The sequence below is a fragment of the Diadema setosum genome, chromosome 21 (assembly GCF_964275005.1).
Source record: "Diadema setosum chromosome 21, eeDiaSeto1, whole genome shotgun sequence".
Taxonomy (NCBI): domain Eukaryota; kingdom Metazoa; phylum Echinodermata; class Echinoidea; order Diadematoida; family Diadematidae; genus Diadema; species Diadema setosum.
Window position 1 is genome coordinate 16,157,987 of NC_092705.1, and position 17,783 is coordinate 16,175,769.

Genomic DNA, 17,783 nt, shown 5'->3' on the forward strand with positions numbered 1-17,783 from the left:
ATGCTTTTCTTACAGAAATAAGGCATCTGAAGATTACTGTAACAGTGTGGAAAAGGAAACAACATGAAAGTCACTACAATTATGAATGATGTCAAAAAATTGCCCCCTTCAACATTATACTCATTTAACTGGCCACATCAAAATGACACAGTCACGTCTACAACATGATCAACAAAGCGGTAAAGCCATACGATGCTTACCTTGTTCACGTGTTAGAAAGTTCGGATATGCTTTCATCCGTTTTTTATTGACACGAGTATTCTTTGCTGTGCTGCCAGCAAGACTTGCACACAGCACAAACATGGTGACATGCCCTCTGTAGTCCATCCCGAAAACTTGCATCACTTGCAAATGGAGGAGACAGCAGTATTCACCTTATTCATCATAAGTGGCGACTGACTACACACAGCCATGTAAAGCCCACATCAATTTTTTTTTTTGGTCGTCAGTGAACGCTCTATCTGATAAGCCAGGATGCTTTGAAGATAAAAATGACGTCTTTATCATCAAACAACTACAAAAATCATACTTTCTTATGACATCAATGCCAAATGTTCTTGAAACTGTGTTTATATTTCTATAAATGAATTATTATTATTATTATTATCTTTTTACAACTCTGATTCAGTCACATGAAATAGATCAAGATATATTGCAGGCAACAAATTCATCTCTATTTCTCCCCCAGCCTTCATAAATATCTCCATACAGAATACACTTCTGAGTAATGTGGCTGCCTGGTATGGTTTAGCAGTCTTCACAAATTGTCCCCCTCCTGAGGGACAGTAAACACAAGACACCCCTATTGTCCAAGGAGATGCAATAATCTGCTCTCACATTGTATGCTTTCAGACAAATCCATTCTTCACAGTCTTCACAAATTGTCCCCCTCCTGAGGGATAGTAGACACCAAACACCCCTATTGTCCAAAGAGATACAGCGATCTGCTCTGGCATTGCACGCTTTCAGACAAGTCCATTGTCGTCATGTAGGGGTGGGCAGCTCATTATTACAGGATGCCACCAGACCATCGGTGGAGGTAGGAGCCTAGCTGGGACCCAGGCTTCTGTGTGGCATCCTCACCTAGTGAAAAACAACAAACAAACATTCAAACATAAGTCAATTTTCAGCTTTCTGCAACTTTGCAAAATCTGCTTATCAAAACTATAAAATTCTCCAATATTCAACATACGTTCTTCTTATGGAAAGAACACCTTTCTCCTGGAATTCAATTACTAATGACTAGAAATTATGATAATATTCACTGACTAAAAACGAGTGGTGATAATAAAACATTTTTATGATAGCTTGGACTCTGCTTTCCTCCCACAACATATTAATCTTTTTCAGTGATATTAGTGCTATTTTAGAAATCTGTAATATGGCTCCAGGCACATTGAAAGACCATTCACCATAAAATGTGAAATTAAATCCACACAAAGCTTTCTACCATGCTTTCATTACTTGCTTGTCCACTTTAAATTCACTCATGCATTAAAACTTTTCTGTCTTCATAGAGCTGTTGACTTATTGCACACCTGCCACCCATGCAGCTCGACAAACAGGAACACATGGGAGTAAAACTTGCAAAAAATGGGAAAATTCATCAATCGCCCATACACTACAACGGACAGACAGTCATGAAAATGGACATACAGCATTTGTTTAAGCTTCTGCTTCCTCCATCCCTCTCCCCCCCCAAAAAAAAAAAAAAAAAAAATCACAACAAACATACAAAAATATTCCACTAAAATAGAAACAGTTAGCAGCTATGTATAACTGAGTAATTTGTTCATCAACGAACTTATTATCAAGACCTTTACTTTTTTCCATGATATGATCTCTTATGTATTTTTATACCTTGAGCAATGGTAGCCAGTTGTTTAATCTCAGCATCACTCAGTTTCAGCATGGTTTTCAGGACAGGGATCAAGCGACCTTTCTCATCACCTTGAGGTAGGAATATGAACTGCGAGGAATGGATGAATGGATGGATAAAACTTCAAATTAATCATCATGAATCATGATCATATACCTTACTCTATGCAATGTCATCCAATCAACTGGAATGCATTCATCTCATTAGACTTATCAGTCAGTTTAAGAATTACCATTGCCATTATCATCATGTCTGAGTAACCAGCTATTTGATAATCTCTTTCCCTAGTGGGATTTTCAAAATATTTCTTTTTCCCCCCCTGTAGTTTCCTCCACATAAATATCAGTACTTTGACCACTACAGTATTCATCGCATAATCGGGCATCTGATAATCGGGATCCTCGCTTAAATGACATACGCTTCCCAGAAACATTTCCAATGCATGTTATTTTCACTGGATAATTGGGGGGGGGGGGACCTCTGATAAACGGGACAATTTTTCTTCAAGCGATCTTTGATTTTGTTGATATTTTACACAAAAAATCTACCAAAATACCACAACAATATTTCAAAGATTCCCTATCAGTTATCGTTTACATCGAACTGACAAAGCAAGCTTCGGACTGGTGTGTTTTGACCTCCGTCCATCCAGTACACGTACATGCATAGCCACGAAAGCGCCGTGTATAAGCATCCATGCCATTGCGAAACACAAGCTTTCGCGAACATTCTTCTTCCCTACATAAGCAAAGCCATGTGCTCGCTTGCAATTCCTACTCAGAGAGTTGACAGAAGAAGAACCCGGTTGCGTTTACTCTACAGTACATCATTGCGAGAATGCAGGGAGAGCTAGAGGGTCGCGCCGAGGGGTAGCGTGGTTGTGTATTCATGTACAGTTGTACATGTACAGTGTGTCAGTATGCATGTGTCTGTGTGTGTGTGTGTGTGTGCCGAACAATATCTATGGCGTTAATTCCCTCTTACTTAGTAATATTACACAGGGGCATTACATTATGAAGGACATTTCATAACAATCTGCACTTAGCACAAAGCAACTTTTATCTTTCAAAGGTTTTTTGTAGTCTATTCTTCTTCAAACCCTTTTATAAATAGGATTTTAATACTACAGTGTAATTTCACTGGTCCCAAAGTGTTTGTTATGATGAGAGTCCATCATACTACTTTCTGCACTCATCTCTCACCTTCAGCACCACGTTCTTGAGGTATTCCATGTTGGCGATTGCATTCTCCCTGGCCTGGTTGCGTTCCAGCCGCCTGATCTCCTCCTTTAGGACTTTGGCCTGCTCTGTCAGTCGCAGGATGGTTGCCTCGTTCTCACCGGTTATCTTCAAAACACATAGTGGTATGTTCACATGTGGATGGATGTTCAAGTCACACAGTTGAACATTAAATCCATAACACACAGAACAAAGCAAATTTCCGCTGCTCTGTTTTCAAGATGACATCAATCTTTTTTATTCTCACTAGAACTCTGCAATACTGGAGGTGGCTGTAGAGAATAGAAACTTTTTCCCTGTCATCATAACGCCGATATTTAATTTCTTTAATATCAGGCAAACTACAACACAGCACACTCTGTTGCATCAAATACGTGTCATGGGTTAATATGCTTTCAACATTTCTTTGTGACACACAAGTCTCTCCTATTTCTATGGTGTGGCATCCCACAACAATATCCAGTAGAAATGCTTGAATTGAGACTACGACACGATGGAAAATGATCAATGCTGCAGGAAACAAAACAATTTGACATTGCATTCATAATGGCAATTGCAAAATGATATTGACTGTAGACAGAAAGTTTGCTTCCTCCAACTTGCCATGCTTTGCAATGAGTTGTAAATTTTATGTATTTTGTTCCAAGGTTTGAGTAAAGCAGTCACAGAGATGACCGCTACACTCACCTCCGTGAAGTGGTCAATTCTGTGCTGGGCAGCGGTCAGTTTGCCCTTCAGCTGCTCCTCTTCCGCCGTCGAGCTGACCGTGCTCAGGATGCTCTGCCGGTCGTCCGTCGGCGAGGACAGCAGCTGGGCGAAGGGGACGCTGGGCGTGGTCGGGGGGCTCTGGGCGGGACCCGAGGTGATGAGGGGGGTGAGGACAGGGCGTATCTTTTCAGTGTCCGTGTTCTCCATGCCCTACAGAAGGCGACACGGGGAAAGGTGAATAAACAGAGCATGAACAAAAAATTCCATCATTCCTGTTGCAGCGTGCAAGTTTTCACAGTGGTTCTCTGTGGATGTATAATCTTTAGTGGGACCTGCAATATTTCTTAAACTTGTAATTATAGTAGAAGCAGGACACTACAGGCATTTAGTTAATGGGTTTCTCATCTGCAAATGTTGAATTATTTACCTATGTAGCATTGCGTATGATTTCTCTTGTTCTTCTTGTTGCAAAACCAGCTGACCAGAAAAACTGAGTGGAAAAGAGAGTGGCACCTACATAGACACACCAATACACGAACTACACAATATCATTGATGATAATAATAGAACACATTTATTTTTCATCATCTATATAGTACAACTATTCTGAGGTGCACTGTAGGGGGCCTACAGCAGGAGGAGGAGAAGAAAATACAATATGCTACAGACAATTACAAACTTGTGTCAGCTACATGTATGTAATGTATGTTTTTGTGAATAAAGACCGTTTTCAGATTTGCTTTGAGTAATGTTTACAAAGAATGGATATGAGGAGGTAACTGACTCCACAAACATTGTGCAACAGCTGAGAAAGCTCAGGCTCTGAATGACGACTTTGTCCTTAGAGTTACAAGTAAGTTCTTACCAGCAGAATGGAGGCTAAAACTTGGCAAATTTTCCAAAATAAAACATCAGACCACCCACCTCTGCCTGCTCCCTCTCCCCTGGCATGGAGCGGATTGCCGCCTCCAGAGGATTCTCTCGGCTCATCTCCAGCGGGGTGCGGTTTGGCGCCACCACCAGGGCGTTGTTTCGCTGGATCTCCTGCTGGGCGCGATACAGCTGGTTCTCGGTGGACTCAAGCTGGCGCTGTAGGCTGTCCGTGGTGCGGTGGTGGTCCTCTTGCAGCTGCCGCATCTGAACCTGGGGAGAAAAGTTTGATAGTGACAGGCGTTAAGGGGCCCTACGCATTGCAGTTTTGTTCTCTCATCCCTGGACGGTATACTGTAAAACTAAACATTTTCCAGCGTGATAAACTGATGCAAATTTCCTTTACACAAGATTTGCGAAAGTAAAATGTGTGCAAAAGATTTTGTCTACACGATGCACTGAACACCAGAGGCAATTTGCAAAAGTTTCAAGCTGGGAGCTGGTTCTGGCCTGAGAATCTTGCAAAAATGGCTGTCATGAAGTGAAAAATCATGTCAAAATTTTATAAAACAAATAATGCACACAATGTGGTCTGGTATTAGTGAAGTTCTTCACCCTCGGTTACTTTGAAAATGTCCAAGAAACACTTGGCTTCTCCTCATGTGTTTTGGAGTGCTTGGCAGTTACCATCAGGCGGATAATTCTACTAAAATCTTCTGTAATGTATATTATGTAGTGGGTACTGAAACACCAGAAATTTTCACCTGCATAAAATTTTCATGAATTCTGTGAGGAGCCAAGATTTGCAAAATTGAAATGCAGGTGAAAGTTCTTGTCCTATACTAATAAAGGGAATTCCAGTGGCAATTTACAAAAATTTCAGGCCACAAATATCTCTGGTTTTACAGTGTGTACCATTTATGAGATCTGTGAAGAAGATTTCAATAATTTATACCTTGAAAGAGTTTGTCAATGCTTCATTCTGGGCCGTCAGTTCTTTGATGGACTCTGTGTGTTCCATGTTCCTGGCATGGGCCTCAATCCTCATCTTTTCAAATCTGAGAGACAAAAGAGAGAAAAGAAAGGTCTCTCAATAGAAATCCCTCCAGTCTAAGAGGGATAATTCCATTCACATCCTCAAAGCGGACAAGGGGAATGCAACTGTGGTGATGGATAAAGAGGATTACGAGACAGAGATTCAAATTCTGCTGGATACCGACATCTACAAGAAACTACCAAGAGACTCAACACCAGCTCTTGAACACACGGTTAATGACAAGCTCCTTTTGCTACAGCGGAGAGACAGTTTGTCTCAAACCCTGTACTGGAAACTATGCAGGTCATCGGGCATGTGCTCGATACTCTTTGGACAACCAAAGATCCCCAAGCCGGACATTCCACTCAGACCTATCGTTTCCACCAAGGGCTTCTCCCATGTACGGCCTAGCTCAACACCTGGCTTCTATCTTACAGCCTCTTGGTGGCCAGAATGTACATCACATGAAGAACTTCAAGCATTCCATTGACCAGGTCCATCATATGACAGTCTCAAATAGCAACCTCCTCATCAGTTTTGACGATGAATTGCTTTGAACAAGTGTGCCACGATGCCTGCGCTACCATCCTGAGGATTTCTACCAGACAGAACCAAACTGTCTCCATCTGAAATTCATGACTTGATAGGGACGTGCCTCAATTCCACCTCTTTCAGATGGAGATGCACTTTTTATCAGCAAAAAGAAGGAGCAGTGATGGGGTCCCATTGTCCCCAATCATTGCAAATCTGTTCATGGAAAACTTTGACGAGATGGCACTACAGACAGCAACCCTCCGATCAAAGTGTAGCTCAGATATGTGGATGACACTTTTGTTTGGCAGCAGGGTGCCAAGGAAATTAACAACTTCCTTCATCACCTTGCAAAGAAAAGTATAAACAAAGACTACATAACAATCATGATTCCTCCAACTGTTTCAGAAATTAGACAAAATGCCTGGACGCCTGGAACGAGTCTTGGCCCACATCCACACATGGTCGTCATTTATATTTTATTCACAATGATGTCAAACAACCTTTCCCCATCAATTGTATTTGGCGTCGTGACGAAATCATCATTCATCGACTTAGAATGGGTCATGCTCGTCTACTTGCTTATCTACACTTAATCCATAAACACCCAACTGGCCTTTGCTATATCTGCAATACTCCAGACACTGTAGGGCATTACTTGCTCTACTGTACATGATTCATAAATCAACGTATTGCACTAGCACAAAGATTAAATAAATCTGTTCTGGAATTGTCTGATCTTCTCTCAAATCAGCAGTCTATGGATTTCCTTACTTAGTATGTTAAAGACACAAACCATTATTTTCATCTCTGATTTTTTTTTTTCTCCCTCTTTCACTATACCTACATTATACATAGTGTTGTAGAGGTTTTTTTCATTGATTGTATTCACTATTTTGTTTATTTTTAGTTTAATACCTATTCACAGGATTGACTTGATCCTGTCCATCACAACGCTGTTCTTTGTTCTACCGTTACCTTTTCTCTTAGGTTCAATGGAAGTGCATCGATCTCTATGAGTGAGAGTTATCTTTCACTTTCCAAGTTTCTCTAGCAGACGTCCTCAGAGGATTTTTTGAATACATGTCTTGGTAACGGGCTGACCCTATGTCAGAGAGGAGCTCAGCACCCTCCAACTCCCTAGCTGTTTTCTCTGTTCTGTCTTCATCCTTTCCACTGCTCTTCTATCACCCTTTTTGTTCCACAATGTCCCTGCCTACAAGGCTAATAATAAGCTAACATCCTAGGCTGATCAGGCAATTATAGGCGCCTGCCCTCAGGGAAGGCTGAGACTTCACGGGCATCGGCGGGTGGGTTGAGGACCCGCCCGCCAACGGGAATGGCGTAACCCTGCACTTAGGTGCAGGAGTAGGCAGGCGACATCTGTTTTCATTAAAAACTATCCCCTTTTTTCCTGTGATTATCTGACTTGTAAATATTAATCATGAATATGATAAGATATTTTGTAAATAATTAGTAGCAGTGCAGGTTTTTGTAGTTGAATCATTTAAATAAATATATTTTTTGGAGCAAATTGCCCAACCAGCAGAGAGCTCCATAAACTTAAAACAACAACAATTTTAGTTGGCACTGACTGGGGAGCTGGAGAACTCATACAGCAACATTACATGTAGTTTATAAAGCAGTTACAATGACAGGGCCCTCTGGTAGAGCAGTGGCAACACTGAAGAGGCTACCCTGGATAGATAAGACATTCTTATTCTCATTCTTATTCTTATTCTCATTCTTATTCTTATTCATTCTTATTCTTATTCTCATTCTTATTCTTATCTATTGTTGTTGTTGTTGTTGTTGTTATTATTATCATTATTATTATTGTTATAATTCAATATATTTTGGATTACAGATGCATTGTGTATGATTAAACCCCTAAACACAGTATATGAAAGATAGATTACAATCAATTCAGTATCAATGTTTGAAGATTATTACAGGAGCTGCTATAGCTACCTCAACTGAGGCACTCCAGAAAGAGTGTGGGGAAATAACCCCTGGATCTACAAAGACAATATCTCACTGACTCCTCTGAACTTTATTAGATCCTTTGAAATCACTTCTGTTACGTTGCTGGCAATACAAGACATGTCAATAGGAAGCTGGCAGAGAACCACCTTAGACGGAAGCATTGAGAAGTTAGAGGCATTCCCTATTGGCATCTGGTTGTACCACACATTTCCTACCATATCAAGAACAGGATAGCCAATAAGAAAGATGTTACAGAAGGAAGAATTTTCTGATGATTTAACACAGATCCTGAGATGTTTTCTCCCAACAAGAGAACAAAATATCTTCTTCTGCCTTTTATGTGCCAGAATTTAAATATTACGTATCCCCCCTGTCTCCATGTACAGACTGGAACTCACAGCCATTCTAATGGCCTTGGAATGGTTAGAAATAAACCACATACAAACACTCTGTTGATTTTCACTGATTTCTTTAGATATCCACCTTACAGGCAATAGACTGTTGAGATTTCTTTCCTCTCGTCTTCGAAATTTTGTGTAATATTACACATCTACACAAAAAAGGAACCAATTTGTTTTTTGAGTGGGTTCCCTCTCATTGTGGAAACCATCTCTTATGTTCTGTTGTTTTCCAAAACATACTCCAAAGAATGAATTCTTTTATTCAAACGCTCAAAGATCTTATCTAAAGATCTCACATTACAATATCTGCTTCTATATGATGAGCTCCGCCAGAAATGTCTCCTATCCTACATGAAACCCACTGGCATATATGCCAGAATGAAGCGCGTTTAAGCACCACCAACAAAAATTCACTCATTCTCTTGAAAACGGCAAGAACATGCTTGCTGAAACATCGGGAGTGGGTAGGCCTTTTTCAGGGCCACATACATACCCAGGAAAGAATATGTGGTGCACCGTTAAGCCTTCTATCACATAAAATTCTACCGGCTTCAAAGATTTCATGGAGATGAAAACTTAATTTTGGGAAATATTACACAAACAGATACAAACATTCTACAAGCAGGCAGACAATCTGCCAGGGACATGACCAGACATGACCCCCAGAGATACAGACAGACTGTAAGGAGATGATTTAAATCTTATTCTAATACTCTTCAGTTCGAGAGCAAGTTAATTTGAATAGGAATTTATTTGTCGGGTGGGTGGCATCCCACAGGTGTTCAACAACTATTGTCCCCAGCACCCAGTGCGAGCTGGAGATGCATAGTTAAGTTTGCAGCAGCCCGTGTATGAAGGCAGGCTCACAACACAGTGAAGCTGCCACACCCCTGTCTTGCCACCAGACAGAACAGACGCTGCCTCGCCAAGCAGTGATGCCTGAGCTGGGGTGTCTAAGGCCTAACTGTAAGTCCAGGTTTTATCTTTAATTTTGTAATGTTAATAATGGTTTGAGTTTGTTCAGACATGAATTGACATTGTATATTTATATTTTGGCGTTAAGCCGTACCCCGTACATACTGGTATGAGGACAGTTTAGAAGTTTGGAAGTTAGTTTATATACATATAGATGTATGGTTTGATTATGTGATTTCACCTCAATAAATGTACTTATGATTTCAACGGTACTCCATCTCCTCCGATATATTTCATTTTGGGTGGTCTAACAGCCTTATCTAGACTAATGAGTAAGCTCACGTGGTAACACACTGTGACAAAGACAGGTGAACAAGCACAAACATATACACACACAACGTGTGACCTCAACCCACCTTTCCTTCCAAGCCGCTTCCTTCCCCTCCAAGTCCTGCACCATCTCACTATGTCTCTGCAGCAGCCTCTCATGTTCTCCCTGCAACAGCTCGTGCTCACTGGACAGCGCCCCCAACTTGTCGGCGCTCTCCTTCAGGCGGTTGCGCAGACCCTGCACCATCTTCTCTGCCTCCTCCCGCTCGCCCGCCTCCATTCCCATGGCAACGGTGTGCGACTCGCGCGTCTTCTGCTGCTTGAGCACGCTGTGAACTCTCACCTGATGGTTGACAACAGATGAAGCATGTGTATGTTGTATGCGTATGTGACATTATATGGACTAAGAGAGATTCCTCATTCAAAATAGAACACTGAAGAAAATACATGTATAAATCCTTTCTCAACTTCTGCCCAAGACTGTACTCAAAACTGCTGAAGATCATTCGGCTGTATATCAAACTCTGTCCTATCATTATTAGAACTGATCACAGAATTTTACACCAAGAGAAATGCTTTGGTACAACCACTGCAGCACCAGTTGATCTGCAGGCCAAATCCCAATCATCAAAAATGTCAGTGAAGTATGCATGAGAGGGCTTGAAATGTATCTACAAGAAGCTAATTTGAACAGAAAAGGCCCCTGAAATTTGATCCTGCCACTGCCTGATTTAGGGATTTTGCCTGTAAATATGACATTCTTACAACTATGCATTTCCAAGTTTCCATAGATGGTGCTTGTAAAGACTAAATGGATTGTGAGTGACATCTTTGCTTTTCACCTTGTAGCTCTCAAATTCAGCCTGGGATGCAGCCAGCTCACTGCGAGACAGCTCCAAGTCATCTTGCAGAAGGCTAGCCTTCTGTTCCAGACTCCGCACTGTCCTCATGTTGGCCTCATTGGATGCACGAATCTAAAAGTCACACACATCCCAAGAGGAGAGAGAACAGGTGGAAGTCTAAGCAGGCGGAAGATGCTGCATAGTTACTGGTATACAAATTTACATTTTCAACCTTCATGTTTGTTTATCAAGTATTTTCAACGGTTCAATTTAAGGCAGATGTAACAGCCCCAAACAATATTTCCAAATGGAAAATGAACCAGAAGAAACTAGAAATGTCGCTATGGCGACTGGTATGCCTCCGCCATAATGCATGGTTCTCCGAATAGGCCTATAGCACAATGTCTTGACAATGTGTGATGACAGTTTCACATAACTGGCAAAATATTAAAAATGACAGGTTTGTCACAAATGCATTGAATGTTCACTTTCCTTGAACTAGGTTTATTTGGATGAATGGCTATACTGTCTAATGAGAGTGCAGGTATTTAGGGATTTGTACCCATCTTTTGACCCTTTTATAAGTTTAAAGGGTGTGTACAGTTCTGGTCGAGGTGAGGATTTAGCTTTTAACGTTTTGCGAGATATTCAGAAACCACTCTATGAGATGTCAAAGAGCATGCAATTTTAAGGGGTATCAAAAGTTTATTTGATGAAAATCGGTTTTGAAGTGGCCGAGATATCCAAAAACAAGGTGAAACAAAGAATTCTTTATAAAGTTGAGGCCTGTCGTCTTTTATTATTATCACTTTTTTGGACATTTCAGCCATTTGAAAACCAATTTTCATCAAATAAATGTTGAATCCTTCTTAAAATTACATGCTCTTTCATATTTCATAAGATGTTTCTCATTATCTCACTTAGGAATGTAAAAAACATGAATCCCTACCCCACCCATTACTGTACATCCCCTTTAAAGAAGAAGTGAAATTTAGCACTTTCTCTTGACCTTTGACCTTTTGGCCTTTGACTTTCTGACAAGAAACTTCCAAGAGAATCTGTATTGGGTATTACATGCAAGGAAAAATTCCACAGGCATTGCACAGATGAGAGGGAAATAATGACAATTTGATGAGTTGACCTCGACCTTTGACCCCTGACCTTTGACCCATGACCTATAAATACCCTAAATGATCACTGTTAGTCAGTACATGCATATATATTAATTTCCATGAAGATATATCTTGAAATATTTGTGAGATATGGAGAAAAAAGTTAAATTTTAACATTTTCACTTGACCTTTGACCCTTGACCTTTGACCCCATGACCCTAAAATCCAAACAAAGTATTATCCCCTCAGGATATACCCTCATACCAAGTTTGATGTAAAACCACCACACGGTTCTTGAGATATCGACAAAAACGAAACGGGACGGACTGACGGACGGACGACCCGAAAACGGAATGCCTCCGCCAAATAACAAAAGGACAACATCTAGTTCTTGTCCACTATAGTTTCCTTTGATATGATGAAATAAATATTGAGGAAACTGTTTTAAAAACAGACACCTACCTGATCTTTGAGTCTCTGGCTCTCCGATGCCATCTTGGCCTGTTCTATCTTGTGGTGCTCCATCTGCTGGTTCAGGAACTCCACCTGACCATAGAGGGCGGCCTCCGCGCTGCGCTGCTCCGTTTCCGCCTTCTTGGAGTCGGCCAGCTCCTTCTTGGTCTTGACCAGCATCCCCTTCAGCTTGTTGGCTCGCTCCTCTGCCTGGTCACGCTGGTTGCCCACAGCAACTGCGATGCATGGTGGTGGTGGTGATGGTAGTGGCAGTGGTGGTGATGATGAGGATGATGATGATGATGATGAAGATGATGATGAAGATGATGATGATGACGATGACGATGATGGTGATGATGATGATGATGATGATGATGATGATGATGATGATGATGATGATAGAAGACAAAGAATATGAATAATAATAACGACTACAACAAAAGCAATGACAAAGTCATATTAACCTAGAGTAGCCTAACAAGTGTAGGGACAATGTTCTGAACACAGGACTTTACCATTACATTACAGTAAATTACCAACACACTGCCAGGCACCTCAGTCAGTCCGCAGCACCCGATAATTCGCTCGTATTTATTCAACTCGTATGCAAGCCCGCTTTAGGCTTGCATACGTAATGAGCTGCGTAAGGGGATTTTGTCCTTGGGCTTTCGGCTACAAAAATACACCTTATGTTCACAAATTTGGTATCAAATTCAAGGAAAATATGTAAACTATCGTCACATGTTACTCAAATTATTGTGAATGAAAAATATCATAGCGTAATTTGAGCTTGAAAAATGATGAAAAAAGTAATTCGTGCAGTACACTTTCAAGACGTCAAAAAAATACCAAATTCACCTTGCGTCTCAATGAAAATACTTTATTTGGTAGTCCATCTCCTAATCTTTGTATCCATGTAAATATCTTGACAATTTGTTGCTTAATCCGGTCAGGAACCAGTAAAGTATACATCGATGTCAGTGCTGATCAGCTTGAAACCGTGCAATCTCAAGAGTAAGCTCTCTCATTGGACAGCGCCTGCACTCAGCGCTTGCATTACGTCATTACGTTGCTACATAACGGTTTCATGCAACTTGCGGTTTCTTGGCACGCTTGTAGTTCAAGCGCTGAACGCACGCACTGTCCAATGAGAGAGCTCTTTCGCACCACTGTACACTTTGTGCGGAGCATACTTCTGGCTTAGGAGTGAATTTTACAGACATTTCAAAACGGAAAAACTAGTATAAATCATGCTTGCGTCTCCTTGACTCCAATATATGATGAGTATCTAAGTTTCCTCTCTACGAAAAAGCCAAAATCAGAAACAACAGTTTCTTAATCCGGTCAGGAACCAAAAAAGAACTTTAGATGACAAAATCTTCCGTGAAAAGCAGGTAAAATTTACGCAAATTCAACTGATTATATAGTCATGATAAGATCCAATGTTATAGGCAAATTTAGTATCAAAATAAAGATCAAAGTCTGGAAAACAATTTACCGTGACTTGTAGCCATGACGAATGTATGTACAAGTCGCTACACTGTGAAAACCATAGCCCTATCAAAGTCTCGCAAAATCTCGCACGACGAGCCACCTTTCGAACGCAAAGATCGTCAACGAGAGTGCTGAATAAATCTTGCCGGATCGGCTCATTAGCATACGTGCTGCGGACTGACTGACCTGGATCAAGCAGGACAATGACTGTAAAACATCTCGCCCATGCGGCCCAAGACAAGATTTGAACGCATCATCTCCAGTTTTCGGGTGATGAGCCTAATCTTCAATACCACAGCTTTCCCATGCAAGAACCCTTAACAATCATTCACCCATAGCGGGCACCACTCATCATGGATGCAGCCGTTATGCAAGAAGCTCTAGAGCCTCTGCCCCAGTACAAACACAAAGGCCCGGATTCACAAAGGTAGTTCAAATTTAGTCCATGGATTAAAGAGAGCGCAAAGTATGTGTACCTTCCACATGGGGCCTTTGAGCATGCCTTCATTGTTGGATTTCTGTTGGTGAATGTGTTCTGTCATGCACGTGTACACAGTAAAAAATTTGCATAATCCATGGACTAAGTTTACACTAACGCTGTGAATTCGGGAAATGGGAGTGTAGCTGACCAAATCTCTATCGTGTATAAACATCATGGAGACGATTCAAAAGGCCAACAAATATCCTCATTCACCTCAAGCGACTTTCCAATTTTCAGTATCATCAAATACATATACAGACAATCATATTCAATCAATTTATGATATCTAATCTGCTTGCAGTCATGGAACTTGTGGTATACATGTTCTCCTTTCGCATATACCATTAGCTCGACAAATAGAGTACCATGAGTTGTGATAATTACACCTACATCTGTCCATCCCAGAAAGAACATACTCTTTCAACACTTCACACACACACACACACACACACACACACACACACACACACACACACACACACACACACACACTCTATGTTCACAGACAATGCTACATGTCTTGCCAGTTCAAAGTGGTATACATTTCACTATTTTTTGCTATTGTTCTTTTCTGCTTGCCAAGTCTGTAAGGAAATGAGATGGGATCTCAATGTATCTTTGTTTTTTATTGGTTTTGTATATTATAACAGAGTTCCTCAACTCACCAACTTCATTCTGCATGGCCTCCAGTCTCTTCTCCATGTTGTCCACCTCAGCGGTCAGACTGGCCACTTTTGCGTCCCTCTCTTCAATGCCAGCGTTCAGACTGGACACTGTTCTCTCGTAGTCAGCGATCTCAAGGTCCATGAGGTTACTCTGGCTAGCCTCCTGTACACATGGAAGCAAACATAAGAACAAAATAGAAATCTTCACCGGTTCATTCCTCTCCTTCACACTTTTTCCCTCCTTCCCTTCTCTGAATTTAAGGGACAGATTCAAGCTATTGGACCCATGACAATTAGTTCTTCTACTCATCCAGTAAATAAGTGATTTTGAGCTTCACATGCAGTATTTGATTCCCCAAACATCCCCCAGAAAAAAAGAAAGAAAAAGAAATAAAAAATGAGTAGGTAGCTGAGCAGCAAGTCAAACTCAACTATACACACAAATTTAAAGAAATAAACAGACAATGAAAGGTAAAGTGTGGAAGATGTAGTGTTACAAGATAACAAACAAACAATCATTAACAAGTAAATAAGTTACTAAGCATAGAACAAAACAACTGGGAATTTACCAGAATTTTCTCCCACCTGGTTACAGTGCATGAATTCTAATGAAAGTCTGGGATATGGCATGTGAGTGAATCATACTGTAAATGTCAATATTTTTGTGTGATCAAGTTTTGCGCCGAGTCGCTCAAAAACATATTTGCAGGTTCTTGTATTTGTGCTGTGCAATTGTCAACCCATTTAAGTTATGCAGAGAAAACTGTGAAGATATTTTGCACAGGTTTTAGAATTCGCGCTAGCCAGAAGTAGCACAAAATACACGAAAATTAATGTACCACACAAATTTGTGTGTTTACAGTATGTCAACGTAATTACTTTCATCTTCAGACCCTGTTGACATGAGAGCCTAAACCCTACCTTGAGGGCTGCCTCAAGCTTCCTGGTGGTGCTGCTGTGGGTCTCTGTCTGCTCTCTGAGTGACTCCTCCATGGAGGCAATCTTCTCTTGTGCCTTCAAGGACATGAAAAAGGAAAGACAGATACTTGCAAACGTTACAACTGTTGTCAGCAATCCCTTAGGTAATGATAGCTCTTTTTGAAACTTTCTCTGTTCCCTTTTTTAACAAATTCAGTAATGCTTTTAAACAAATGTAGAAAGGATATAAATTTACACCTTCCTTTGTGCTTGTCAAACAATAATATAGTTTCTCCTCATGTCATTAAGCATGAAGATTAACACTAATCCATTCACAAACAAGCTTTAAGGATATTCTCTGGATGCCAGACGTCTTTATGATACCATGATTACTACAAATAAATTGTGCATGGGAACAATATCTCTGACAAGATGAAAGCTGATCTAACCCTAGCCACAACATAAGAAAGCCCAAACAAAAATGTTCCAGTGGTGATACTCAAAATCTCTATACCTCCTTATAGACAAATAAGTAATAACATCTAATGTATTTCTAATGTGATGCCATATGCCTTTTGCCATGAAGACCTGTGGCATTCAAATCATTTCCAGCTACGCTGATAGATTTAAACCTCAAACATACCACTAGATTTTATCTCCCCTCATCAATCAATTCCCGCTACCAGATCTCCCAGGAACAAAATGTCATAAATTATTCAGTCTGGAAGATGATGGTATTCTGATAGTGAGATGCAACTGTCAATCAAATGACAGAAAGGACAAAAGTGAGCCACAGCTGTCAATCAAAGAGATGACAGTGATCTACAGCTGACAATTATAAGAAAGAAGAGACGACATTGATACCCACCTGGGCCAATTGTTCCTTCTTCGCTCCATGCTCCTTCCTCTCCGCCTCCTTCTCCTCCTCTGCTACGGCCAGACGGCTCCTGATCTCTGCCAGGGTGCGTTCAACGCCCCTCAGCTCCTTTTCCTGGGAGTCCAGCCGCTGGATCAACTCTTCCTTTAGCTGCTTGGTCTGGGTGCATTCCATCGACAAGTTCTGGGTGGGGGTTTAGGAATCATGGAATGAAAGGTTCAGCAACATTTGCTTGTTGCTACTGATTGACAAATTGCCCTTCACTAAGACAAATAAGCACCAAATGTTTGGTGTTGCAGAAGTAGCCATGATGAAAATATCATGGGCAAATGGTACATATTCAGGTTTGTTCATGTATGCCCATGATTTTTTTTTATTGTTTATTAGTTTTTTTTTTAATCAGGCTACTACTAAAACACTGAATAATTGTTGCTTATTTACTTCGATGAAGGGCAATTTGTCAATCAGTTTCAATGAAAACGACACAACATAAGAATTCATTAATTTGAACATTTGCTTGTGCCTGTAAAATTATTAAACACAACTCTCTGTTTGTGATAGCACATCCTAACAGGCTCAAGGAAAAACAAGGTAGCATGAGATAAGTTCATTTTCATTTACATGTGATACATGATGTTCAAATCACCGCTCAACTCTTTGAATCTAAGATATATATCCCAACAGGTGTAAGTCAAATGAGGAATCGAAGTATAGAGGTCATCAACAATTGCTAGCAACCTCTTCATCATTGAACAATTCTTTGTTTGTGGTAGATATACCTGGGCACTTTCTCTCTCCCACAGAAAGGCTTCATACTCTTTAACAAACATACAAATCTGAAATGAACATGTATACTAGCAAACAATAAATCCTTAATTTTGTTTGAATTCACATTAGCAATTACATTTTTGTGGTACAGGTACATGAATTAAAAGGGTCATTGTGATATGTATGCTATGGGTGAGATTAAATTGTAATTGCATTCCACAAATTTGAGAGACAAGAATGTGGAAGCCAAGCTTAAGTAGCTTTGATTGTAGAGTGAAA

General features: G+C 40.5%; 1 protein-coding gene across 1 annotated transcript in view; it reads right to left on the minus strand.

Annotated features, from left to right (window-relative positions):
- Nucleotides 1-623: 623 nt before the first annotated feature.
- Nucleotides 624-17,783, minus strand: part of LOC140244157 (uncharacterized) — a 40,113-nt gene continuing 22,953 nt past the window's right edge. The window contains exons 17-28 of the mRNA XM_072323786.1: nt 16,728-16,919; nt 15,863-15,955; nt 14,942-15,104; nt 12,311-12,537; nt 10,737-10,868; nt 9,981-10,237; nt 5,651-5,753; nt 4,750-4,968; nt 3,805-4,035; nt 3,082-3,225; nt 1,861-1,969; nt 624-1,083 (exon numbers count right to left, since the gene is read on the minus strand). Coding sequence (XP_072179887.1) covers nt 1,010-1,083; nt 1,861-1,969; nt 3,082-3,225; nt 3,805-4,035; nt 4,750-4,968; nt 5,651-5,753; nt 9,981-10,237; nt 10,737-10,868; nt 12,311-12,537; nt 14,942-15,104; nt 15,863-15,955; nt 16,728-16,919 — 1,944 coding nt within the window. The 3' untranslated portion in view covers nt 624-1,009. The remainder of the gene's footprint in view (nt 1,084-1,860; nt 1,970-3,081; nt 3,226-3,804; nt 4,036-4,749; nt 4,969-5,650; nt 5,754-9,980; nt 10,238-10,736; nt 10,869-12,310; nt 12,538-14,941; nt 15,105-15,862; nt 15,956-16,727; nt 16,920-17,783) is intronic.